The following is a 26,959-nucleotide window of genomic DNA, read 5'->3' on the forward strand; positions in this document are numbered from 1 at the left end:
GACTCGATACGCTATTGTACTTGGTATCATTACAGTGGATGTCAGGTGTAGATCCACACATGGCATTTGTTTACATTCAGGGGTGCTAGATTTTGTTATATGATTCATTAGTATCGCGGTACAATACGAGTACCGGTATATCTTACATCCCTAGAAGGTGCACTAAGGTATTTGCTCGGTCAACTAACAGCGGGCATGCTTACATACATACAACATGACAATTAGCAGAGAGACTGCTCTTATCTCAATTAATCTTAAGTGGACTACCACTGTCTTGGAGTCCTACCTGACACTTGCCCTCCAGATCCCGAATCTGCTCCTCCTTAAGTTTCATGTCCATGCTGAGCTTCTTGCACTCCGTTTCCAGCTCTCGAATCCGACCACGCAGCGAATCGTTGGACTCCACTCTGCAAGAGAATCAATACACTTCTAACACAAGCCTGGAAATAATACAATCAATGCAATACTTTATTTTCCCACTAAATGTAATATCCCTCTTTCCATTTTGACAGGGGAGAAAAAAAATACTGCATTAATAATGTAAATATTCAGATTTATCACCCAGTTATTGAATTTGTGTCAAAATATTGAGGTCTTTTTTTAAGTTGATTTCGAGTAACAACCTGTGATTTAACTATGATTCATTTAATTAGTCAATTTAATAATTTGACAACACTATAAAATATATATATATATACTGTACATTGTATATATTTTAAACGTAAATATTTAATATCGCAACAAATATTTTATTTGTAAAAAAAAAAAATTCCAAGCAAATTATCCATTAAATTGTGCACTGTAAAATTGGAAATAGACTAATATGAAAAACCTGTCGCTCATTTGCCAGATTTTTAGTGTTAAAAAGAAACCGAGGTACAATTTTCCCCATTTACAATAATTTGCTGTAAAAGCTGTGTGATTAAACAACATTGAGGTTTTAATTTGTGAGATAACAAAAGCAAGAGGCTGAGCTTGTTTTTTAATCTCCGCCTTCGCCGTCATTTGAATGGCAGACATGTTTGCCAATCAGGATTGTTGAGCATCAGACAGGGAGAAAGAGGTCTCACTCTGTGCATCGTTCCCAACACGAGAGCGCGTTCATTCAACAGTAGGATTAAATTAACGCAGTGAGCTCTCTTTTCATCCAATCACCATATTTGTTTGGGTGTGCGAGAGCGGGGGGCCAACTTTTCACGCAAGTAAGAAGTGCCGCAAAGTAAGAACAATTAGGAGGAGAAAAAAAAAGATTACAAAGCCAAATGTGGTAATATTTCAGCTTCAAATGGAATGGGCAATATGAGCCCATCAACACGGACGAATGAGCAAGAATACCGTAATCATGTGATGGGAAAAAAAAAACAAAAAGACAATGTCCGACCTCGTTTTTTCAACGGGGAAAAGAAATGCACTTTAAGATGTTCAATATTTAAGTTACATTTTTGCCTAAAGATTCCAATTACAGTACAATTGTAAACAATTCCACACTAATGACAAATCAAAATGTATATCCTTTTAAATATTAATAAATATTAAGACAGTCATTCTAAAACTGTCCTACGTGTACCACTCCTTGTACGGGGGCCAAAGAATCATTTGATTAAAGTACAGTGTTTTATTTTTCTATATTCAAACAGTATTACTGTAATGTTACAGTGGGCAAAAATATTTAATATACTTGCTAAATAAAACCTCTATTGTTTTTAATGAATAATTAGGCCTACTATGCTACTGTATTTTAATGTTGGTCATTACAGTGGCACTTTAAGAGCCAAGTTTTTTTTTTTTGTTACAATATAACACCAGTTTTTTTATCAGTTATTTCTTCAGTTTAAGAGCAAAATGTTGACAAAAGCCATGAGGCCAAAAATTTGTTAAAGTCAATTATTGGTGGAATGTTTGGCCCTGCGATGAGGTGGCGACTTGTCCAGGGTGTACACTGCCTTCCGCCCGATTGTAGCTGAGACAGGCGCCAGCGCCATCTGTCCAGGGTGTACCCTGCCTTCCGCCCGATTGTAGCTGAGATAGGCGCCAGCGCCCCCCGCGACCCCAAAAGGGAATAAGCGGTAGAAAATGGATGGATGTTTGGCACCTTGAGACAAGAATATGTTGATTGACAGTAAAAGTAACATGTCTTTCTTCACTCCTTATGTTCACAAGTTCATCCATCCATTTTCTACCGCCTGTCCCTTCTGGGGTCGCTGGAGCCTATGTCAGCTCCATTCGGGTGGAAGGCAGAGTACACCCTGGACAAGTCGCCACCTCCAATTTTGGAGAGAAAAAACGCAATTAGGTTTTTTCTCAACATCCTGCAGCACTAAGTAACAAGTGAAGTGAATTATATCTATATAGCGCTACTTCTCTAGTGACTCAAAGCGCTTTACATAGTGAAACCCAATATCTAATTTTTACATTAAAACCAGTGTGGGTGGCACTGGGAGCAGGTGGGTAAAGTGTCTTGCCCAAGGACACAACAGCAATGACTAGGATGGCGGAAGCCGGGATTGAACCTGCAACCCTCAAATTGCTGGCACGGCCGCTCTACCAACCGAGCTATACCGCCCCAACCATTGTAAATTTAACAGTACAATTCATGCAACCGAACTGACAGTTTTTAACGACAAATTTGTTTGCTATAAGTGGCCCCCTGAAGGTTGCGACGTGGCCCTGAATGAAAATAAGTGTGCCACCTATGACTTTTTCATTCCGCTTAGTAACGCTCTGCAACCTTGTAGCTGCGGCCAAAGCCACCGCCCTGGCAGCCGTGGCCTCCTCCATCTTCTTCCTCTTCCTCTCGTCAGCCAGCTGTTTTTCAGCCAGGATGCGAGCCTCCTGCTCGGCTTTTAGCCTCTTCTCCAGCTGGGAGATGGTCTGCTTATCTTTCTGCTTGGCCTGCACGCCGCCGTGGAGCCTGAAGTGGCGCAGAATAACCAGAACACGTTTTGTGTTGTCGCCAACATGGTGTCGCTTACGAACGGTTGTCACCCCACTTGTTCTGGAGCAGATCGTTGTCCTGACGGAGCTGGCCCAGCTCGGAGCGCAGGCTGCGGTCTTGGCTGCTGAGCGAGGACAGCTGACACCGCAGGTCCGACTCTAGCTGTCTGTTGGCCTGGAGGTCCGCCTTCAGGCGCTTCACGTCCTGCTCCAGCCTTTGCGTCAGAAAATAAATACATTTATTTGTGTGAGTTGAAACTCAAACTAGGACTGGTGGTCTAAAATAAATGTTATTATATATTCGGCATTGCATAAGAAAGTGGAAAGAAAACATAGCTTTTGGACTACATGGTCCTTACAGAATCTATAGAACCTTGGTTGCAACACGGGTTTGAATGCTTAGTCAGCATTATTACCAATGATTACTTTATTATAAGCAAGTGCAAGGGACTAGGTTTGATTTTGAGATTGGTGGGGACACAAAAGTGCTCCAAGGCAGCACTCTGAAAGTTTACTTTTTTTTTTTTTTCACATTAGCAATCATAATTTCACATCATGCAGCTGTTATAGGGTAAAGCAACTAAAATGAAAGCAAAGGAGACAACTACGAAGAGTTCTCATCTTTACTCTTTATAGTGTAGGGCTGTAGTGCAAGTGTGCATCATACTTTCAATTAACATAGCCTACTGTCCATCAACAACATCAGAAATACATTCATGCAATACAACATTGTAAATAAACATAAATGAACTGTAATAATCTTTTCCCCAACTTCTGTTTAAATCACTCACAATTTTCCCCTTCATCTACTTCTTTCTATTGCTGCTTTTGTACTGTAAAAAAATTTAAAAAATAAAACGGAAAGGTGAAATCCGGCGATCTGATATGCTGTTAACAGTGGTTTAAATATTGAGCACGGCTACTATTCTAAAGCCTTATCACAGCGTAGGCCATCACTCCACCTCAGGCACGTATGACTGGTATGAATGGAAGTTGTCATGTATCCATGACAACGGACTGTTGCAGTCCGTAGAAAAAGACAGCTGATGTTTTTACGATGTTAAAAAACGGACTAAAGTAGTTGAATTCACATGTTTAAGGTTAACTTTCACCTACGGGGAGGGTTAACAATGGTAGAGGGGACTGAGCATTGACTTTCACCTGGAAAAAAAGCGGGGGAAAAGACGAGATGCAGTGCTAATTTGGAGCTAACGTCTGGATAGGTGGGACTGTTTTTTTCCACAGTGAGGATTGACAGCCGGGACAGCCGATCACACGTAAGTTAGCATGAAAGCGGCAACCAATCAGGGAGCGATATTTAGGTTAGAGGCGGGACTTCTAGCAGAGACCGACATTTAACCCTTTCTGTGCCATAATCATCGACTAAACATTACGGGCAGCGCTTGTATTGATAGTGACTACACAGTAGCGGCTGGATATTGGTAGGGACGTGTCCCTAGCGTCCCTACCCAATTCTACGCCCTTGAGCAAGTGTAACATGCATAGGGATGGTAACGCACTAGGTGGGTTATTTTTAAGATACTGGCCAAAGTAAAACCAAACAGTGCCATATTTTCATACCTTTTGTTTGCATGTAAAATAAGGCTGCAAATCTCACAAAATGGGTTTGCTCGATGCTAATTTACATTGGATTTGCCATAGAAATGCTACCTATTGGCGATTGCAACTAAGATGCAGGTTACAATCAGACAGCTGGCGTGTGACGAGTGCAATACTTACAGTACAACCACTTTGTAGGGCCCAACAAAGGACACGACTGGCACTGTTATGCCCGTTTGATTGTGGACTATTACTGACACGTTGTGGCGATGGGAAATGCTGAGCGTCATTAGTTTGGGCACTTCCGGTTAAGATGTTAGTCCAGCTCAGGGGTCGGGAACCTTTTTGGCTGAGAGAGCCAAGAAGCCAAATATTTTAAAATGTATTTCCCTAAGAGCCATATAATATTTTTTTTCTAACACTGAACACAACTAAACGAGTGCATTTTTAAGTAAGACCAAAATGTCCAGAGATAATAGGTCTCTTATTCTTTATAATAACATTGTTATTCTGAAGCTAATTGTGGAGGGGGCGTGGCATGCGGGCCTGCAGCAAAGCAGGATGTTGCCAGGACCGGCCTCGAAATCAGCGACAGGTGCGTAGAAGGCCCACCTGGCCTTGTTATCTAATTACCTGTCGCTCTGTTATAAGCAGCAGCCAGGAGGAGAGATGGGGTTGGGGCTGGAGCCAGAGCGCGAGTGAGGACGAAAGAGAAAAAGACAATTGCCGGAAAGCAACTGAGAGAAAAATAAAATAAAACAATATTGTAACCCTAAAACAGGCTCTTGGTGGTCTGAAGAACCCCCAGGAGGGCAAGCCCCACACTAACCAAATTACTTCTTACCATTATTGCAACTTCTTGGGCATAAAAAAGCATGAGAATGTTTTATATTTTGAACGTTATTTTTAACACTGTGATTACAAGTGGATTTATTCATTTTTTATCGTGTTAAGCAATTTCAGCTCAGATTTATCTGAGAGCCAGATGCAGTCATCAAAAGAGCCACATCTGGCTCTAGAGCCATAGGTTCCCTACCCCTGGTCCAGGTCATAAACAATGAGAAGTAGACGAGTTGTGTTAACTCTTACAAGCCTTGGAAAAGATAAGTCTGTAAGTAAACTGTTTAACTTGTTTATGTAACTCAATACTAAGGTGGAAAGAGGCTAAATTTGATAGTAAGATGTGTATTGAAAAACTATTTTTGTGCACTATTTTAATGGATGTTTGAGGATTTAAAATGGCTGCCGGTCGCATATTTCCACCATCGAAATAGTTTCAACACTCAGCAGTATTTGTTTGGTGATAATGCTGTATATTTGTGTAAAGCTAATGTTTACTTATTGTGTATTACATTTCAGTATGTTAATTGAATCATATAGCTTATACATTGTCATTGTGTGTATTTCAGTTTTACAATAAAAAATAAAAGTCCAGTGCAAGACAAAACAAGATCAACAGCAATAAAGAGCCTAAATGGATTCATCTGCTTTGGAACTTTATTAGAACGTCCTGGATTGGTTGTTCGCTGTATAACCTCAACACATACAGTGAGGGCAGAACAGGCACATTCACCTTAATTGCAAAGACTACCTACTGGCTAAGGCAACACTAGGGTTGGGTATCGATTGGAACCGAGACTAACTTTCCGATTCTCCCGGTATCGTTCAAAAGTTTAAATTCCGATTCCTAGTTTGATACCCAGTCCGCCGACCCGGAAGAAGGAGCAGTTGATCGCCAACGAAGAAGCGCCCACCGGCGGAAGTGTTAGCATAGCTGAGCCTATGTGGCCGAGCGAGTCAGTCAAGCATGAATAGTGGTCGTCGGCGGTCGAAAGTGTGGTTTTATTTTACAAAAAAAAAAATGAAATATCGGCGAAATGCAACACGTGCGACAGGACTGTTTCGTGCTTAGGAAGGTGCACGTCGAACATGATGAAGCACCTCCGAGTTCATGGAGTACAAATAAATGCGTGTCCCGTCTTCGACGCGCTGCGCCGACCTTCCTCTGGCTCTAGCTCTGGCTCCGGCTCCGACGCCCAGCCTGGCACCTCGGTGACTGCACTGCAGTGCGAATCCGGTAAGTAAAACAATATATATGCAATAAATAATGTGTTTTGAGCCAACGTTGAGGCAGCTAACAAATTATCCCGCGTAATTTTTCATAGACAATTTACAACCTGCTAGCCAGGCTCCGCCATGTGCTCAGCGTACTCCGTTCACCATAGCGGCAATGGGGAAGATGTCGGTGCCACAGACGGAAGAGTGCCACAGAAAGGTCACTGCACACAATCAAAAGACTGCATCCCTTTTCAGAGGTGGAATCTCCAACATTTAGGTTAGTTAAGCAATAACGTTAGAGCTAAGCTAATTGATACTGGGCTGAACAGTAACAGCAACATTACATATTTGTTTATGTTTGCAGGGATATGGTGAAAACTCTCAACCCAAAATACGTACCACCTTCCAGGGACTACCTGTCAAACACATTGATGCCGGCATGGTACAAGGTGGAGAAGTGTAACATCATTACAGAGCTCAGTGAAATCAGCTCTGTGAGGAATTGATAGTAAAGTTCATAAACAGTTAATAGAATTAAAATTGATGGAGAATGTCAGACTATTTCATTCAGAAAGACTGTAGGTTAGCTAGCTCATTTAAAATATCCTAAACTTTTTTTGACCCTGTCTTTTTTTTTAATTATTATTTTTTTCCAAAGAAAATCGGAATCGAGAATCGTTAGAAATCGGAATCGTTCGAATTCAAACGATACCCAACCCGAGGCAACACATGTTTTAATTTATGGGTTATATAGTTCATGTGTGATTATCATTCATAATTTGCACACTTGGTTTAATTGCTGATAAATTTAATATTATTTACAGTTAAAAAGAGTTAGTTTGATTTATACCTGTATTTGATATTGATTCTTTGAGAAACACGGACACTGAATTGAGTTGTTTTCTACTTCATAGCCTAAAAGGGTTAACTAAGATACTGCATGTGCGGCAAACCGGATGTTAAAAAGACTGGGAGCAGGTGCATTGTGGTTGTTGAGATTGAGCATTACAAGGTGAATGAATGAACGACAAATGATAACAAGATAAAAGGGTCATTTTGTATGCCCATTTTTTTTCTTATATAAAGTAGAACTTTATTTACACATTTCCGACGTCCTGTCCAATACTTTGATTGTAGATAATCTACAACACACCTTAGTGTATACTCGAGTGTCATCTAATGTCTTGGAATTCAAACTCCATACAAAGTCAGCAATAGAGTACCGTAATTTTTGGACTATAAGTCGCAGTTTTTTTCATAGTTTGGCCGGGGGTGCGACTCATACTCAGGAGCGACTTATGTGTGAAATTATTAACACATTACCGTAAAATATCAAATAATATTATTTAGCTCATTCACGTAAGAGACTAGACGTATAAGATTTCGTCGGATTCAGCAATTAGGAGTGACAGATTGTTTGGTAAATGTATAGCATGTTCTATATGTTATAGTTATTTGAATGACTCTTGCCATAATACCGTATTTCCTTGAATTGCCGAAGGGCATATAGTATGCGCCTGCCTTGAATTACTGCCGGGTCAAACTCACTTCGCAAAATAATTAGCGCATGCTTAGTATTACCGCCTGGTCAAACTTGTGACGTCACGAGTGACACTTTCCCTGTCATCATTTTCAAAATGGAGGAGGCTGATTTCAATACCGGTAATTTGAAATCGCATAAAGGGAAGAAGATTAAGAGCTATTCAGTAGGATTTAAGTTCCAAGCTTACATCACACTCAAATTTTTACTGCATGCCTTTGGTAAGTGCCGGAGTGAGAAGAGGGTTTAAAATAATTAGCACATGCTTACTTTTACCGCATGCCTTTGGTAGAAGCAGGAGTGAGAAGAGGTTTTAAATTAATTAGCGCCCCGGCGGCATTTCAAGGAAATACGGTATATTACGTTAACATACCAAGCACCTTCCCAGTTGGTTATTTATGCCTCATATAACGTACACTTATTCAGCCTGTTGTTCACTATTCTTTATTTATTTTAAATTGCCTTTCAAATGTCTATTCTTGGTCTTGGGTTTTATCAAAAAAATTTCCCCCAAAAATGCGACTTATACTCCAGTGCGACTTATACTCCGAAAAATACGGCACTTGCAAATGAGACACAGAAGTCAAAGAAAACAAGATAAAAACTGGACACCACAGCTGTTAAATGAAAAAATTAATGATAATTAACGTTGATTAAAACATTTGAACACACACAAAAGCACGGAATATGCCTCGCATTGATTATAGAGTTACAGGTACCGGGATTTGGTACTGTATCCATTCAAATGTGAAAGGTACCCAACCCCAAACACCAACAACTGTGTAGCAGCACTTTAAAGTGCATGAAGAGGTAGATAAAGCTGTCCAAACAATACTTCAATTATACTGCCATCTTGTGGAGTTAATACAACTCAAATAAAAAGGGTTGCCTACAGCCACAGCTGTGCAATGCCTACGTTTTGTGTGGAGAACTATGCAGTTAATTGAAAAGGTGTTAATTGCAGCATTATTTAAAAAGGTATTTGACCTCATTGTCAGGACTGAAAGAAGCCACATTACGTAAGAAGGATAAGGTCAAGGTTCACTTACCGGACTAAAGCATCCAGTTTTCCCAGCTGGTTGTTGGGGATGCAGTTCTCCACAGGATCCCTCTGACTTTTCCCGCTCCCTCCTTTCTGCTTCTTCTCATTCTTGCTGGCCGAGGAAGCCGTCTGAACGCTGCCGTTGCTGAAGCTGTGATTCCTGGGAGGAGAGTTGGACACGCCGCCCCCGGAAGCATTTTTGCAGTTCTTGCCGCTTCCCGCCGCTTCCTCTTTGGAAGCAGCGTTGGCAGGGGCGTCGCCGTCTGCCGCCACGTCGTTACTAAGTTTCTTTGCCCTGATGAAGTTCTCGATATATTCCGTCTCCTGTAGTTTGGAGTCCAGTGAGTGTAGAATGTTGTTGTTATTGATTCCCAGGCTGTTTTGCTTTTTGCTTTCCCGCTCTTTTGCGGTGCTGTCCTTCCCTTTCTCCCGATACTCCAGCTCTGGCAATTGCACTGAGGAGCTTTTCTTACCGGGAGGGCCCCCGTTCTGGGATATTACTAAGGGTTCTGCCTCTGAAATCCCTTTGGCTAAAGCAGGAAGAAGAAAGCATACAAAAAAGTGTTCAGATCAAAACAAGACGTGTGTAATAAGTGGTTCTGTATTCTTTCTAGAGATTGTGTTAATGGCCTTTTTGTAGGGAGCCGGCTCTCGTTCCTTTGAAAAAGTCGTTCAAAAGACTGGCTCTTTATTATCGTTTTGATTGTATTTTATGAAAGAAACAATTACTGGTATAAGCCAAGACTGGTCTATTGCTGGGAATTATTCTGAAATATTAAATATATATTTTTTGTTGTTTTTTTGTAAACAATCGTTAGGAATGAGAGTGACAACATTATTTTGAATATTCTCTCCCCGAAAAAAAAAATTGTAGCACTTGAACAATACAGAAAAAAAATACATAATTATTCTGTATTGTTTGTAGAGATGGGTTTTATGGTTCTTTGTAGGGAGCCTGGTCTTGAGGACCCGTTCTTTTGAAAGAGCCGTTCAAAAGACTGGCTCTTTATTATCGTTTGTTTGTTTTTTTGTATTTAATGAAAAAAACAATTACTTGTAGTAGTTATAAACCAAGATTGGTCTATGGGTGGGGATTATTCTAAATTATAGACTATATATTTTTTGTTGTGTTTTCATTGTAAACATTAATTAGGAATGAGAGAGACAACACTATTTTGAATATTCTCCCACCGGAAAAAAACTTGTAGCACACGTGCATTTTAACAATACAGAAAAAAAAATACATAACTAATAAGTCATTCTGTATTGCTGCCAGAGATGGCTTTTATGGCTCTTTGTAGGGAGCCGGCTCTCGTTCGTTTGAAAGAGTCGTCCAAAAGACTGGCTCTTTTGTATTTTTTTTTTAATATTTTATGAAAGAAACAATTATTGATAGCAGTAAGAATTATTCTGAATTATTACATTTTCTCTTGTCATGTTTTCATTGTAAACATTCCTTAGGAATGAGAGTGAAAACACTATTTTGAATATTCTCTCACTGGAAAAAAAATTGTAGCATACATGCATTTTAACAATACTGAAAACAAATACATAAATAATAAGTAATTTTGTATTGTTTCTCGAGATGGGTTTTACGGCTCTTTGTAGGGAGTCTGCTCTTGTTTCTTTGAAAGAGGAGTTCAGAAGACTGGCGGCTCTTTATTATCGTTCTATTTTTTTGTTTTGTTTTTTGTATTTTATTAAAGAAACAATTACTGGTAGCAGTTATAAGCTAAGATTGGTCTATTGGTGGGAATTTTTCTGAAATATTGAAAACAGGAATGTGAGTGACAACTCTATTTTGAATATTCTCTCGTTGAAAAAAAAAATCGGAGCACGTGTATTTTAACAATACTAAATAAAATACATAAATAAGTAATTCTGTAGAGATGGGATTTATGGCTCTTTGTAGGGAGCTGGGTCTTGAGGAGCCGTTCCTTTGAAAGAACTGTTAAAAAGACTGCCTCTTTATTATAGTCGTTTTTTTTAATACCGTATTTTTCGGAGTGTAAGTCGCTCCGGAGTATAAGTCGCACCTGCCAAAAATGCATAATAAAGAAGGAAAAAAACATATATAAGTCGCACTGGAGTATGTCGCATTTTTTGGGGAAATTGATTTGATAAAACCCAACACCAAGAATAGACATTTGAAAGGCAATTTAAAATAAAGAATAGTGAACAGGCTGAATAATTGTATGTTATATGACGCGTAAATAACCAACTGAAAACGTGCCTAGTATGTTAACGTAACATATGGTAAAATTCATTCAAATAACTACAAACCCCGTTTCCATATGAATTGAGAAATTGTGTTAGATGTAAATATAAACGAAATACAATGATTTGCAAATCATTTTCAACCCATATTCAGTTGAATATGCTACAAAGACAACAATTTTGATGTTCAAACTGATAAACTTTTTTTTTTTTGCAAATAATCCTTAACTTTAGAATTTGATTCCAGCAATACGTGACAAAGAAGTTGGGAAAGGTGGCAATAAATACTGACAAAGTTGATAAATTCTCATCAAACACTTATATGGAACATCCCACAGGTGTGCAGGCTAATTGGGAACAGGTGGGTGGCATGATTGGGTATAAAAGCAGCTTCCATGAAATGCTAAGTAATTCACAAACAAGGAAAACACTTATTTAGAATTTTCTCTCACTGGGAATTTTTTTTCAGCCCAAATGCATTTTAATAATACTGAAAAAACAACAACATATATTATAAGTAATTCTGTATTGTTTCTTGAGAAAAAATGTATGGCTCTTTGTAGGGAGTCGGCACCCGTTTCTTTGAAAGAGCCATACAAAAAACTGGCTCTTTATTATTGTTGTTTTTAATTGCTTTTTTGTATTTTATGAAAGAAACAATTAATGGTAGCAGTTATAGGCCAATATTGGTCTATTGGTGGGGAATTATTCTGAAATATTGGATATATATTTTTCCTCGTGTTTTCATTGTAAACATTCATTAGGAATGAGAGTGACAACACTGTTTTGAATATTCTACCACCGGAAAAATCTTGTATTTAACAATACTTAAAAAAATACATAACTAATAAGTAATTCTGTATCATTTGTAGCAATTGGATTTTTTTTGGCTTTTGAGGAACCGTTACTTTGAAAGAGCCGTTCGGATTATTGGTATTTAATTTTTTGTATTTTAGGAAAGAAACAATTACTAGTAGAAGTTAAAAGCCAATATTGATTTGCTAGTGGAAATTATTCTGAAATATTGATTTTTTTTTTTTTTTTTTTGGTCGTGTTTCCATTGCAAACAAGCCTTAGGAATGAGAGTTACAACACTATTTTAAATATTCTCTCACCGGGAAAAAAACAAAAACTTGTAGGACAAGTGCATTTTAACAATACAGAAAAAATACATAAAAAATAAGCAAGAATAAAATGTGTTTTTGTTTGCCCCATCCATTTTCTACCGCTTGTCCCTCTCGGGTTCGCGGGGGTGCTGGAGCCTATCCCAGCTGCACTCGGGCTGCACCCTGGACCAGTCGTTATTTATGTATGTAAAAAGTATAAATAAAACTAGAATACAAATTAGTGTGTGATAAAAAAAATAACCAGAAAAGTGATTAAAATAAATAAATAAAAATAATTTGAAAAATGTGAATCCAAAAGCGGCGATGCTTCCTTTGACTCTGACTTATTTTCTAGTCCAGTGGAGTGACGCTTTACCTAGATGTGCGTAAAAAAACGGCTAAAAAATAAATGAATTTAAAAGTGGCTCTCAAACGAATTAATCACAATTGCGAATCACTTCTCATCGTTCACTTAAAAGAGCCGTTTAAAAGACTCCATTTGTTCGCCAACGTCACATCTCGACTTTGTTGCTTATGTTTCATGTGTGCATCTCTCACCCTCCTCTGCCTCCCTCTCTTGTCGCTGGAGCATCTGCTGCTCTGGAGGTAGCGCCTGTTGCAGCAGCTCCATGTAGAAGTCATTCTCCTTCTGCACCTCCTTCTGCTTCCTCAGGCGCATCTTGTAGCTCACGTAGCTCTTGAAGCCGAAGCCCAGAGTAACAACTGGGTAGCCAATACTGGGACAAAAGAGATGAATATGGGCAATTTTACAATAATACAGGAAATAGAGATGTCTATTTTAAAGCACAATGACTGTGGTAAGTCAACATAAAAGCCACACGAGACCAAAGTTGTACAATTTGGAGTTCGACCAAAATGTTCCAGAAGAATATGCCTCAGAGGTAGTAGGGTTGGGGGATAAAACAATATCGTGATCAGAGGTGGGTAGTAACGCGCTACATTTACTCTGTTACATTTACTTGAGTAACTTTTAGGATAAATTGTACTTCTACGAGTAGTTTTTATGCAACATACTTTTACTTGAGTATATTTATAGAGAAGAAACGCTACTTTTACTCCACTCCATTTATCTACATTCGGCTCGCTACTCGCTACTTTTTTTTTATCGCTCTGTTAATGTTTGTTTTGGTTTATGACAGCGCTTCAAAGTAGGATCCACGCATGCCTGCGTTTCACCAATCACATGCAGTGACTGGTGACGTTGGACAAATCAAACAGAGCCAGGCGGTCACATGACCGTCACACGTCGAATCGGACTTAAACAAGTTGAAAAACTTATTGGGGTGTTATCATTTAGTGGTCAATTGTATGGAATATGTACTGTACTGTGCAATCTACTAATAAAAGTTTCAATCAATCAATCAAAAGTGTAAAGGAAAAAAGACACTTTTTATTTCAACCGTACTTCCCGTCAAAAGCCTAAAGACTGATCGCACGGTTCCTGTTTTCACAATAAAAGTGCCGCTCCATCGCGCCTGCGCTAACAAAATAAGAGTCTCCGAAAGCCAGCGCAAACAAGCTAGCAAGCTACGGAGTTTGCCGCCAATGTATTTCTTGTAAAGTGTATAAAAACGAATATGGAAGCTGGACAAATAAGATGCCAAAAACCAATGACTTTCATGTGGTATTGGACAGAAAAGAGGAACTTTTTTTTCTCCATTTGAAAACGTGGACGTCTGATTCCAATCAATGCAATTCATCAGAATCAGGTAATACACCAACTTATATTCTTGTCTTCATGAAAGATAGGAATCTATGTGTTAAACATGCATGTATATTCATTAAAACATATATATATATATATATATATATACATATATATATATATATATATATATGTGTGTGTATGTATATATGAGGTAGATCACTTCGACTTGGTCATTTATTAAGTAATTGATAAACGTTGAAAAACTTATTGCCGTGTTACCATTTAGTGGTAAATTGTACGGAATATGTACTGTACTGTGCAATCTACTAATACAAGTTTCAATCAATCAATGAATGCCTACGGAGCCTATGGTGCTGTTAAGTTATTGTGGCTCAATGTGCCTTAATTTTTTGTATTTTAATGTACTATTATTTAATATATATTTTTGTTTTAGTTGCTTAAGAGATATTCCTGGCTCTGAATTTGCTCGTTGCTATTTTTATGTTTTTGTGCATTATTTGTTGCCGTAATCAGGTTACTGATCAGTTACTCAGTACTTGTAGTTTTTTCACAACATACTTTTTACTTTTACTCAAGTAAATATTTGGGTGACTACTCCTTACTTTTACTTGAGTAATAAATCTCTAAAGTAACAGTACTCTTACTTGAGTACAATTTCTGGCTACTCTACCCACCTCTGATCGTGATAGACACATGATCAATCTCAATAAAAAATATATTCAATCATTTTTTGTTCTATGTCAGAAGAAAGCAGAAGTTGTATGGATTGATTGATTGAAACTTTTATTAGTAGATTGCACAGTACAGTACATACTCCGTACAATTGACCACTAAATGGTAACACCCCAATAAGTTTTTCAACTTAATTTAAGTCGAGGTCCACGTTAATCAATTCATGGTAAAGCAAGGTTGGTTGCATAAACAAAGACAATCACTAACAGCCAATCAGATGAAAGTATCAACTATCTAGTTTGGTTGCACCATCTTGTTCTCTTGATCGCTTACCCTTTAGAGCACAGCCATAACTTCCTAGCAATAAACCTGCAGAAAATAGTTCTTAGTTTCTGTGTTAACATTTTCACACTTTGCACTATTTTTCTTACACTTCATTAAACATTGTATACACATTCCTTATGTTCGCACCTTCCTTTTAATAGGTTATTGTTAAGAGTTGAATGTGATTTTACTATTTTGTTTACATTGATTGTTTTCCACGCTTGTGTTGACATTTCCTTTCCTTTCTGCTCTGATAGTTGAGGGCATTATGATCAGAGGAAGGATACATTTGAATTAAAAATGTTATATATTTATGTAGATGTTATATATTTTTCTTCTGATCTTTATTTTCCATAGGTGATAAAAAAGATCAATAATATAAATAAAGAGTTTACATCATCAATAGGTGTTGTTACGCCAGATGTAAACAAATCTTGCAAAACTTACCACTCACTGAAAATCTAAAATAATAACGGAGTGTTTTAGTTTTTTTTTATAACTTTTTTATGTACTACTAACCATCAGGCATTTTACACCTGTTTATCATTAATATTGTTAGTTAGAGCTGTGAATCTTTGGGCAGCACACAGTTCAATTAGCATCTTGGGGGTAATAATTTAATTAAGTATCCAATCACGATTCAAACTCAATACTTTAATAACAGCATTGGTTGCCACTTCTATTTAACTCAATCCTTTCATAAAATAGACAAACAGCTCCAATACATTTTTTTAATTATATCCAAACATTTAATAAAGTAAAATACAAATAAGTATCCATCACTTCTCTTTTCTAAAATAAATGTGTACAGCATAAATAGATAAAATTAAATGATAAATGGGTTGTACTTGTATAGCACTTTTCTACCTTCAAGGTACTCAAAGCGCTTTGACACTACTTCCACATTCACCCATTCACACACACATTCACACATTGATCATCTACATCATGGGTGTCAAACTCTGGCCCGCGGGCCAAATATGGCCCGCCGTGTAATTTCATTTGGCCCTTGAGGCATTATCAAATTAACATTAGAGCTGGCCCATCAGTGTTATACAGCGGCGGTGTTGCTATAACACTGCATTTACCGCTAATACTCATACTTGCCAACCCTCCCAATTTTCCCGGGAGACCCACAAATTTCAGTGCCCCTGCAGAAAATTTCCAGGGGGCAACCATTCTCCCGGATTTCTCCCTATTTTGACCCGGACAATGATATTGGGGGCGTGCCTTAAATGCTCTGCTTTAAACATCCTCTACAACTCTTCGTCACGTCCGCTTTTCCTACACAGAAACCGCTTGCCGGCTCAGTCACATAATATATGTGGCTTATACACGCACTGACAAGGGAATGCAAGGCATACTTGGCCAACAACCATACAGGTCACACTGAAGGTGGCCGTATAAACAACTTTAACACTGTTACAAATATGCGCCACTCTGTGAACCCACACCAAACAAGAATGACTAGTACATTTCGGGAGAACATCCGCACTGTAACACAACATAAACACAACAGAACAAATACCCAGAATCCCTTTCAGCACTAACTCTTCCGGGACGCTACAATATACACCGCCGCTAACACCAAACCCCGCCCACCTCAGGTTGCCTCAGTACAAAGCGTGAGCCCCGACATTAATGAACTAGCATCCAAGAAAAGATGCCAGGTATCTGGCTCGGGCACATCAGATTAGATCAGTGTGTCGCAAACTGAGCAGTGTAAAGGTGTAAAAATGGTTGATTTATTGTTTATTTTATTTTCAAATTTATTAACCTGTGGAAAAAGTTTATTTTGATATTTACCACAGAAGGCTGCAAATAGAAAAGAGGCATCATTTTTTTTATTTTATTTTATTTGATATGCCATTGATATTTTTTAATTATTATTATTTAAACCTTGATTTTGCATGTCACTATAAAGTTATAAAAGCCTTGCTTGTTCATTATTCAATGGAAAACTTGTTTGGGTCCCTATTAAAAGGTTAATTTGTTCAACTTTGGCCCGCGTATTTGTTCAGTTTTAAATTTTGGCCCACTCCTTATGTGAGTTTGACACCCCTGATCTACATCAACTATATGATGTGCCTGAATGGTTGACAGGACGGATATAAAAATAGATTTTTATTATTTTGAATCCATTAAGAATTGTTACAAACAAGAAACGGGAATGATTCGAAAATTCATTTTTTTGACACCCCTATTGTTATTTTTGCATCCCTATTTAAAAGGCATGTTACATGTTAAATGTATGATGCTTTTGGGAGTTAAGCACCCATTACATTTATTTTAATACTGGTACATTTTAATCATGTTCCCTGGTTTAACGCTGGGATTACGTTCCAAAAAATACCCGCTTGAAGTGAAATCCGTGTAGTAGTAGATTTTTTTCTTTTCGTTTGTGTTTTCGTTCAACATATTTTTTTTAACTGTTTTATTGACATTCAGACTTTACTTCAATCATTAACGGAGCAGCATCTTCTCATGTGGAAATGCGTCCGGTGTAAAACCGTCCGACTGGAACTCTCTAATAACTAAAGTTCCATGGGTGAATAATGTAAAGTCACTATACCGGTATGTTTTAGTGCTTTTATGGCGAGTTTACTGACAGATATAAGTAAGAACATTACACTACTTTATATTAAAAATGGCAACAGTGGATGATAATTATGTCCCATAACAAGAAGAAAGAGAAAAAGAAGAAGCTTATCGACTACGGTGTCAGGATGGACTATGCAGATCCCAAATACAGATCAGCAGGTACAAGAAGGTAAGCAAAGTTGCCTTTGCATAATATTGGAACCAAACGCCACATACTATCTTACCTTATAAACACACCATAATAACACTTGTATGTCAAAGCAAAGTACAGTCCATCAAGCGGTGTGGCTTCATAGCTTACCAAAGTCGTATTTAAACATTTTGAATGATTTTTGAGTGCCGTGTGTAATGTTCTATATTCTCAATGGAACATATAAAATGTTTGTGTTGTTTACTTGAGTCATATTGCCACCGTATTTCAGTCCTTACAAATCTCTTATGTGTGACTGCCATGTACTGGTCACACTTATCATTACACCATGTACCAAATAAAATTGCTTCGAGGTCAGTAAGCAAAACCAGAATTATTCCGGGCGCACTGTCGAGTTTTGAGGGGGAAAAAAATTATTTTAAGTGCGCCATATTGTCCGGAAAATATGGTAATAAAAACCGTTGGGCGTTTTTTACCACGGTTTATCATTACCTGTTTTAAAAAGGCACCCCCCGTGACCCAAAAAGGGACAAGCGGTAGTAAATGGATGGATGGATAATATATTCTGATAATGTGTTTGAATCAAAAATCGTGTTGAATCGACAATCGGTTCTGAATATAATAGTCTTCCTCCCAAAAAATTTAAGTCAAATCGTGAGTTGAAATGAATACGATAAAGTTGGAGGACCTACCAGTGAGCAGCAAAAGGTCGACACAAGTCAACGTGAAAGTTCTTCAGATCTTTAAAGCGGATGGCAGCTTCAATGTAAACAAACAGGATCCATAGCGATACAGTGGGGAGACAAACTCCTCTCTCTAGGTGAAACACACATACACGGTCAAACAAGCACAAACTTCAAAATCATGGAAATCGAACAATGTGACCTGTACTGACCTGTGTGCCACACATACTGGACCCACACATAAGTACTGGCAGCAAAGAAAAGCCACTGAACGGGTATGAGGAGGAGGCAGATGATATCTGATGTCAACGCCACAAATACGAAGAAGAACGAGAACGCCTGAAAGAGAAAATTCATAGTGACTATATTGTTTCGTCATTCGGACTCCGTGGGGGGGAAAACACTCTTACCAGTCCTTGATATCTGTAGGAATCGTAGACGCTGCGGAGGAAGAGCCAGAAGGGCCACAGGTACTCGAACCTGAACTCCAGCACAAAGTCAGCCAGCAGAACCAACACCCACACGACCAGGAACTTCAGATACAGAAATGTACTGCAGTAGAAAAGACATCGGCCAATTAGTTGTTTAGGAAGTATATACATAAACATTGAAAATAAAAGCAATAAATTAGAACAATTTTAATTATAAAATGGTAAATGTGTTATACTTGTATAGCGCTTTTCTACCTTCAAGGGTACTCAAAGCGTTTTGACATTATTTCCACATTCACACACTGATGGCCATTTAGATTTAGACCATTGTCAATCAATCTTCTTTGTGCCATGTGTCCTGTACGCTACAGCAGTGGTTTTCAAATGGGGGTACTTGAAGGTATGCCAAGGGGTATGTGAGATTTTTAAAAAATATTCTAAAATTAGCAAAAATTCAAAAATCCTTTTATAAAAATATTTATTGAATAATCAACAAAATATGAATGTAAGTTTATAAACTGTGAAAAGAATGCAACAATGCAATATTCAGTGTTGACTGGTTGATTTTTTTGTGAACATGTACCATAAATATTGATGTTAAAAATTTCTTTTTTTGTTAAGAAATGTTTAGAATTAAGTTGATGAATCCAGAAGGATCTCTATTACAATCCCCAAAGAGGGCACTTTAAATTGATGATTACTTCTATGTATAGAAATCTTCATAATTGAATCCCTTGTTTATTTTTCAACAAGTTTTTACTTATTTTTATATCTTTTTTTTCCAAATAGTTCAAAACCACTACAAATGAGCAATATTTTTGTATTATAGAATTGAATAAATCAGAAACTGATGACATGTATTTTACTTCTTTATCTCTTTTTTTCAACCCAAAATTATTTGTTCTGATTAGGGGGTACTTGAATTAAAATAATGTTCACAGGGGGCACATCACTGAAAACAGGTTGAGAACCACTGCACTACAGAATTAGATAAGATTAGATAGGACTTTATTTATTCCATCCATCCATCCATCCTTTTTCTACCGCTTATTCCCTTTCGGGGTTGCGGGGGGCGCTGGCGCCTATCTCAGCTACAATCGGGCGGAAGGCAGGGTACACCCTGGACAAGTAGCCACCTCATCGCAGGGCCAACACAGATAGACAGACAACATTCACACTCACATTCACACACTAGGGCCAATTTAGTGTTGCCAATCAACCTATCCCCAGGTGCATGTCTTTGGAAGTGGGAGGAAGCCGGAGTACCCGGAGGGAACCCACGCTTTCACGGGGAGAACATGCAAACTCCACACAGAAAGATACCGAGCCTGGATTTGAATCCAGGACTGCAGGAACTTCGTATTATTCCTTCAGTAAAAATTAAATTTTCAGCACAATCCCATTCAGGATCAGACAAACATTAAAGGGAGACAGAACAGGATCGCTGACGGGTCTGCCGGCTTCCAGCGCCCCTTACAAAAAAGGTGAGATACAGGTAAACAAGTGTGGGGAATGGGAGAAAAAAGTAGAAGATTAAAATACAATTAAAAAAAAAATCTGTCTAAGCCTGGGCCCCTGGAGAGGGGGTCCAGACTGAGGCCAAGGGAAAAAAACAACTCATAGCCATAGTACACATCCCTCTCACATGTGTGTAAGAGGGAAGCATCAAACATCAAAGGACATGAAAGACATTAAAGTAGTGGAGCTGATAAAACCAGACACTTCTACATACAGCTGTGAATAAAAAGTAGAATAAACATATCCACTGTGGTGGCCTCTGCAGTATTCCACGCCGTGGTCTGCTGGGGTGGAAGAGCATGGCCAGAGACAGGAGCGGACCCAACAAAGCAACCACTCGGCCGCCAACCAACTCTCGGCCATGGATGAGCGAGGATACGTTCAAGGACTGAGGTGTCCGACACCTGCCCACCCAGCCAAGACACCGCAAAGCCTCTCCGTCCCGGCGCTCAGTGCTAGCTCCGCAGCCCTGTCACCTCATCCGCATCTCCTCCAGTCCCTCCAAACCGACCCCGGTGTGGCAGAGACCCAGCAGCTGGTCTCCATGGCCAAAAGGCTCCAGGGAGGCAGATCCAGAAGTCCACAAAAAAGCACCGCAGAGGTCACGAAAGTGCCACCCCTTGTCACACAATCCCAAAGGGTCCCGGACCAAAAGGCAAAAAAAAAAAATATACCGTATTTCCTTGAATTGCCGCAGGGCATATAGTATGCGCCTGCCTCGAATTACTGCCGGGTCAAACTCCCTTCCCAAAATAATTAGCAAATGCTTAGTATGACCGCCTGGTCAAACTCGTGACACTTCCCCTGTCATCATTTTCCAAATGGAGGAGGCTGATTTCAATACCAGTAAATTTGAAATCGCATAAAGGGAAGAAGATTAAGAGCTATTCAGTAGGATTTAAGGTCCAAGCTTACATTACACTCAAATTTTAACTGCATACCTTTGGTAAGTGCCAGGGTGAGAAAAGGTTTTAAAATAATTAGCGCATGCTTACTTTTACCGCATGCCTTTGGTAAGAGCAGGAGTGAGAAGAGGTTTTAAATTAATTAGTGCCCCGGCAGTAATTCAAGAAAATACGGTGAGTATATATATATATATATATATATATATATATATATATATATATATATATATATATATATATATATATATATATATATATATTTTTTTTTTTTTTTTTTTTTTTTTTCGTGGATTTATAATTTGTATATTTATGTCTACGGACGGACGAAACAGCCGGAAAACGCGAGGTTTATAAATTAAGTTAATAAATTATTAACTTAATTTATAAACAGTCGCCTCTTTACATTATCATTATTAAACCCTTAAGACCAAAATAATGTGTTTAAAATGAAGTATAGTCACGGTTTACAAATAATGAAAAAATGGCTCCAGTTTTAAATGAGCTAGCTAGCCAGCATCACAATAACACATTTAGGCCCATAACACGGACACAATGTTCATTGAAGTACATTCATAAAAAATATGAATGAAAAGCCCAGACTGGGAGCTCCATGTCGCGACAGAGAAAGGCGCCATTGTTACACAGCAGCGTTTTTTTCTATTACCTTCTATATAGACCCTCTTAGTACCTGCTATATAGACCCTCTCAGTACCTGCTATATATACCCTCCGTGATTCGGTTCCGTTTTAAGGGCCGTCTGAGTTTGCTGCAGTCCGCATTGCGCCGCTTCATCCTCCCCCCGAAGATTCGGCCGTCCGGTCCGTGTGGTAAGTGGAGCAGGAGGCAGTCATCCGCGCAGGCTGAACAGCACAAAAACACGTCTTCAATTAGCCACCATTGTTGTTGTTAAAGTGCACATGAAACAAAGAAATAAATAATAACAGTCCCGCGGAAGGACCGCCCCTTTTCACGACGCGCCGCCTGCCCTCCTCCCGCGTCTGACGTGATGACGTCACCCAAAGAAGGACCGCCCCTTTTCCCAACACGCCGCCTGCCCTCCTCCCGCGTCTGACGTGATGACGTCACCGAGGGGCGTTCCTCAAACATGGCGGACCCCGGCGATGCGACAGCTTTGGCTACATTTTGAGTGTTTTTTTTCGGGCCTTTATTCAACAACGGTAAGAGTTGTGTTGATTACACAATATCCTGTAAACTTCAGTAATATTTTAGGTTTGTTCATTTAGCTTCGCTTAGACGCTATTTGCTCTTACTTCGCACGACTTAGCCAGAAATGCTCGTAGCACCACGTTGGAGTGCAAACTGACAACACGTGACTAAATATTTAGGAATCATCCCGCGTTTTAACGAAAAATTACACACACCGAGCCTTCACTGTCTTGCTGTTTGTGGGTTTGCCTCAGCTTTCTCTTAATTTAAATTAATAAATCAATGTTTATTTATTTACCCCTAAATCAATCAATCAATGTTTATTTATATAGCCCCAAATCACAAATGTCTCAAAGGACTGCACAAATCATTACGACTACAACATCCTCAGAAGAACCCACAAAAGGGCAAGGAAAACTCACACCCAGTGGGCAGGGAGAATTCACATCCAGTGGGACGCCAGTGACAATGCTGACTATGAGAAACCTTGGAGAGGACCTCAGATGTGGGCACCCCCCCCCTCTCTCGGGGACCGAAAGCAATGGATGTCGAGCGGGTCTAACATGATACTGTGAAAGTTCAATCCATAGTGGCTCCAACACAGCCGCGAGAGTTCAGTTCAAGGCGGATCCAAGACAGCAGCGAGTGTCCCGTCCACAGGAAACCATCCCAAGTGGAGGCGGATCAGCAGTGTAGAGATGTCCCCAACCGATACACAGGCGAACGGTCCATCCTGGGTCCCGACGAGCGGTCCATCCTGGGTCTCGACTCTGGACAGCCAGTACTTCATCCATGGTCATCGGACCGGACCCCCTCCACAAGGGAGGGGGGGGGACATAGGAGAAAAAAGAAAAGAAGCGGCAGACCAACTGGTCTAAAAAGGAGGCCTATTTAAAGGCTAGAGTATACAGATGAGTTTTAAGGTGAGACTTAAATGCTTCTACTGAGGTAGCATCCCGAACTGTTACCGGGAGGGCATTCCAGAGTACTGGAGCCCGAACGGAAAACGCTCTATAGCCCGCAGACTTGTTTTGGGCTCTAGGAATCACTAATAAGCCAGAGTCTTCACAAGTGTCTCAAAGGGCTGCACAAGCCACAACGACATCCTCGGTAGAGACCACATAAGGGCAAGGAAAAACTCTGTCTTACGGCCTTCCCTCAGGCCGTAAGACTCTTGAACGCATCATAATTCAATTATTACATCAACTCCCCCCAAAATGGATTAACTCGCCGGAATAAAAAAGACAATATAACATACATCCATAAACATGGACGCATGTGAAAAAGTGCAATGTATTTATCTGTACAGTAATGTATTTATTTATACGTCCACCTTGTTGCTTTTTTTTTTTATCCTGCACTACCAAAAGCTAATGCAACAAAATTGTGTTCTTATTTGTACTGTAAAGTTCTAATTTGAATGACAACAAAAAGGAAGTCTAAGTCTATAGCCAAGGCTGTCCTTTGTCACCGATTCTGTTCATAACTTTTATGGACAGAATTTCTAGGCGCAGTCAAGGCGTTGAGGGGTTCCGGTTTGGTGGCCACGGGATTAGGTCTCTGCTTTTTGCAGATGATGTAGTCCTGATGGCTTCATCTGGCCGGGATCTTCAGCTCTCCCTGGATCGGTTCGCAGCCGAGTGTGAAGCGACTGGAATGAGAATCAGCACCTCCAAGTCCGAGTCCATGGTTCTCGCCCGGAAAAGGGTGGAGTGCCATCTCCGGGTTGGGGAGGAGACCCTGCCCCAAGTGGAGGAGTTCAAGTACCTAGGAGTCTTGTTCACGAGTGGGGGAAGAGTGGATCGTGAGATCGACAGGCGGATCGGTGCGGCGTCTTCAGTAATGCGGACGTTGTATCGATCCGTTGTGGTGAAGAAGGAGCTGAGCCGGAAGGCAAAGCTCTCAATTTACCGGTCGATCTACGTTCCCATCCTCACCTATGGTCATGAGCTTTGGGTCATGACCGAAAGGATAAGATCACGGGTACAAGCGGCCGAAATGAGTTTCCTCCGCCGGGTGGCGGGGCTCTCCCTTAGAGATAGGGTGAGAAGCTCTGCCATCCGGGAGGAGCTCAACGTAAAGCCGCTGCTCCTCCACATCGAGAGGAGCCAGATGAGGTGGTTCGGGCATCTGGTCAGGATGCCACCCGAACGCCTCCCTAGGGATGTGTTTAGGGCACGTCCAGCTGGTAGGAGGCCACGGGGAAGACCCAGGAACCGTTGGAAAGACTATGTCTCCCGGCTGGCCTGGGAACGCCTCGGGATCCCCCGGGAAGAGCTAGACGAAGTGGCTGGAGATAGGGAAGTCTGGGCTTCCCTGCTTAGGCTGCTGCCCCCGCGACCCGACCTCGGATAAGCGGAAGATGATGGATGGATGGATGGATGGGCAAAAAGGAAGTCTAAGTCTATATGTGGTTAAAGTTAAGGACCTACTGAAACCCACTACTACCGACCACGCAGTCTGATAGTTTATATATCAATGATGAAATATTAACATTGCAACACATGCCAATACGGCCGGTTTAGTTTACTAAATTGCAATTTTAAATTCCCCGCAAAGTATCCTGTTGAAAACGTCGCGAAATGATGACGCGTATGATGACGTGTGCGCGTGATGTCACCGGTGGTAGCGGACATGTTCTCCCAGCACCGGTCACGGCTAAAAGTCGTCTGTGTTAATCGCATAATTACACAGTATTCTGGAAATCTGTGTTGCTGAATCTTATGCAATTTGTTCGATTAATAATGGAGACGTCAAAGAAGAAAGATGTAGGTGGAAAGCGGCGTATTGCGGCCGGCTGTAGCAAAACAAACACAACCGGCGTTTCCTATTTTACATTCTCTAAAGATGACGGTGAAGCTTTAATATGGAACAGAGCGGTCAAGCAAATATGGTTCTCTACCACATGTCAACTAGCAGGTTTCGGTGAGAAAATTGTGGTAATAAGTTGGCTCTTACCATAAACATGAGCGGAGCTTGTGTCGTTCCTCCTGCAGCTGTCAAAGAGGCAGCTGCAAATCTCTTGGCTCCTCCGTGGCTTCCCTCAGAGACACTGGCGGTCACCACAGCACTCCGACTTTGAGGTATGACTATATAATCTCACTAAAACACTAGTAACACAATAAGCAGATAAGGGATTTTCCAGAATTATATATTTTTTTTCTTCTAGTCCTTCACTCTTACTATCCTCATCCACGAATCTTTCATCCTCGCTCCAATTAATGGGGAAATTGTCGCTTTCTCGGTCAGAATCGCTCTCGCTGCTGGTGTCTATGATTGTAAACAACGTTCAGATGTGAGGAGCCCTCACATCTGAGGCCTTTAAAGGCCTACTGAAATTAGATTTTCTTATTCAAACGGGGATAGCAGGTCCATTCTATGTGTCATACTTGATCATTTCGCGACACTGCCATATTTTTGCTGAAAGGATTTAGGACAGAACATCGACGATAAAGTTGGCAACTTTTGGTCGCTATAAAAAAGCCTTGCCTGTACCGGAAGTAGCAGACGATGTGCACGTAACGTCACGGGTTGTGGAGCCCCTCACATCCGCACATTGTTTACAATCATGGCCACCAGCAGCTAGAGCGATTCGGACAGAGAAAGCGACAATTTCCCCATTAATTTGAGCGAGGATGAAAGGTTGATTGGCAACACTAAATTGGCCCCTAGTGTTTGAATGTGAGTGTGAATGTTGTCTGTCTATCTGTGTTGGCCCTGCGATAAGGTGGCGACTTGTCCAGGGTGTACCCCGCCTTCCGCCCGATTGTAGCTGAGATAGGCGCCAGCGCCCCCCGCGACCCCAAAAGGGAATAAGCGGTAGAAAATGGATGGATGGATGAAAGATTTGTGGATGAGGATAGTGAGTGAAGGAATAGAAGAAAAAAAATATATAATTCTGAAAAATCCCCCTGTAGAAGAAGAAGCGCACTTCTTCTTCTACGGGGGAAAATGAAGTCGGCGGCTGCTTACCATAGTTGCGAGACCTGTTGTGGCTCAATATTGGTCCATATATAAGGCCCAGCGGATTATAAGGCGCACTGTCAGCTTTTGAGACAATTTGAGGTTTTTAGTGCGCCTTATAGTGCGGAAAATACGGTACTCATTGGTCACAAAAAACTTTGAAGTTTGGTTCTTTTATGAATTTGTTATGGGTCTACTGAATATGTGAGCAAATGTGCTGGGTCAAAAGTATACATACAGCAATGTTAATACTTGCTTACATGTCCCTTGGCAAGTTTCACTGCAATAAGGCGCTTTAGGTAGCCATCCACAAGCTTCTGGTTGAATTTTTGACCACTACTCTTGACAAAATTGGTGCAGTTCAACTAAATGTGTTGGTTTTCTGACAAGGACTTGT

The 26,959-nt window shown here is 40.1% G+C and overlaps 2 protein-coding genes across 4 annotated transcripts in view; one reads left to right on the top strand and one right to left on the bottom strand.

The window, feature by feature from the left end:
• maco1a (macoilin 1a) overlaps nt 1-22,427 on the bottom strand; it is a 31,192-nt gene extending 8,765 nt beyond the window's left edge. Inside the window, exons 1-9 of the mRNA XM_061882527.1 lie at nt 22,145-22,427; nt 18,989-19,130; nt 18,791-18,917; nt 18,588-18,711; nt 13,016-13,194; nt 9,142-9,664; nt 2,991-3,149; nt 2,729-2,911; nt 287-407 (exon numbers count right to left, since the gene is read on the bottom strand). Of these exons, the coding sequence (XP_061738511.1) occupies nt 287-407; nt 2,729-2,911; nt 2,991-3,149; nt 9,142-9,664; nt 13,016-13,194; nt 18,588-18,711; nt 18,791-18,917; nt 18,989-19,130; nt 22,145-22,224 (1,638 nt within the window). The 5' untranslated portion in view covers nt 22,225-22,427. The remainder of the gene's footprint in view (nt 1-286; nt 408-2,728; nt 2,912-2,990; nt 3,150-9,141; nt 9,665-13,015; nt 13,195-18,587; nt 18,712-18,790; nt 18,918-18,988; nt 19,131-22,144) is intronic.
• Nucleotides 1-26,959, top strand: part of srfbp1 (serum response factor binding protein 1) — a 48,686-nt gene that overhangs the window by 16,896 nt on the left and 4,831 nt on the right. Inside the window, exons 1-2 of one of the 3 annotated variants that reach the window (XM_061882524.1) lie at nt 22,457-22,610; nt 25,596-25,682. The exons of 1 other annotated variant lie outside the window; for it this stretch is intronic. In XM_061882524.1, the coding sequence (XP_061738508.1) occupies nt 22,509-22,610; nt 25,596-25,682 (189 nt within the window). In that variant the 5' untranslated portion in view covers nt 22,457-22,508. Of the gene's footprint in view, nt 1-22,456; nt 22,611-25,595; nt 25,683-26,959 lie in introns of those variants that run through there. One more of the 3 variants, XM_061882525.1, reaches the window with a different exon arrangement.

The sequence above is a fragment of the Nerophis ophidion genome, linkage group LG21 (assembly GCF_033978795.1).
Source record: "Nerophis ophidion isolate RoL-2023_Sa linkage group LG21, RoL_Noph_v1.0, whole genome shotgun sequence".
NCBI lineage: Eukaryota > Metazoa > Chordata > Actinopteri > Syngnathiformes > Syngnathidae > Nerophis > Nerophis ophidion.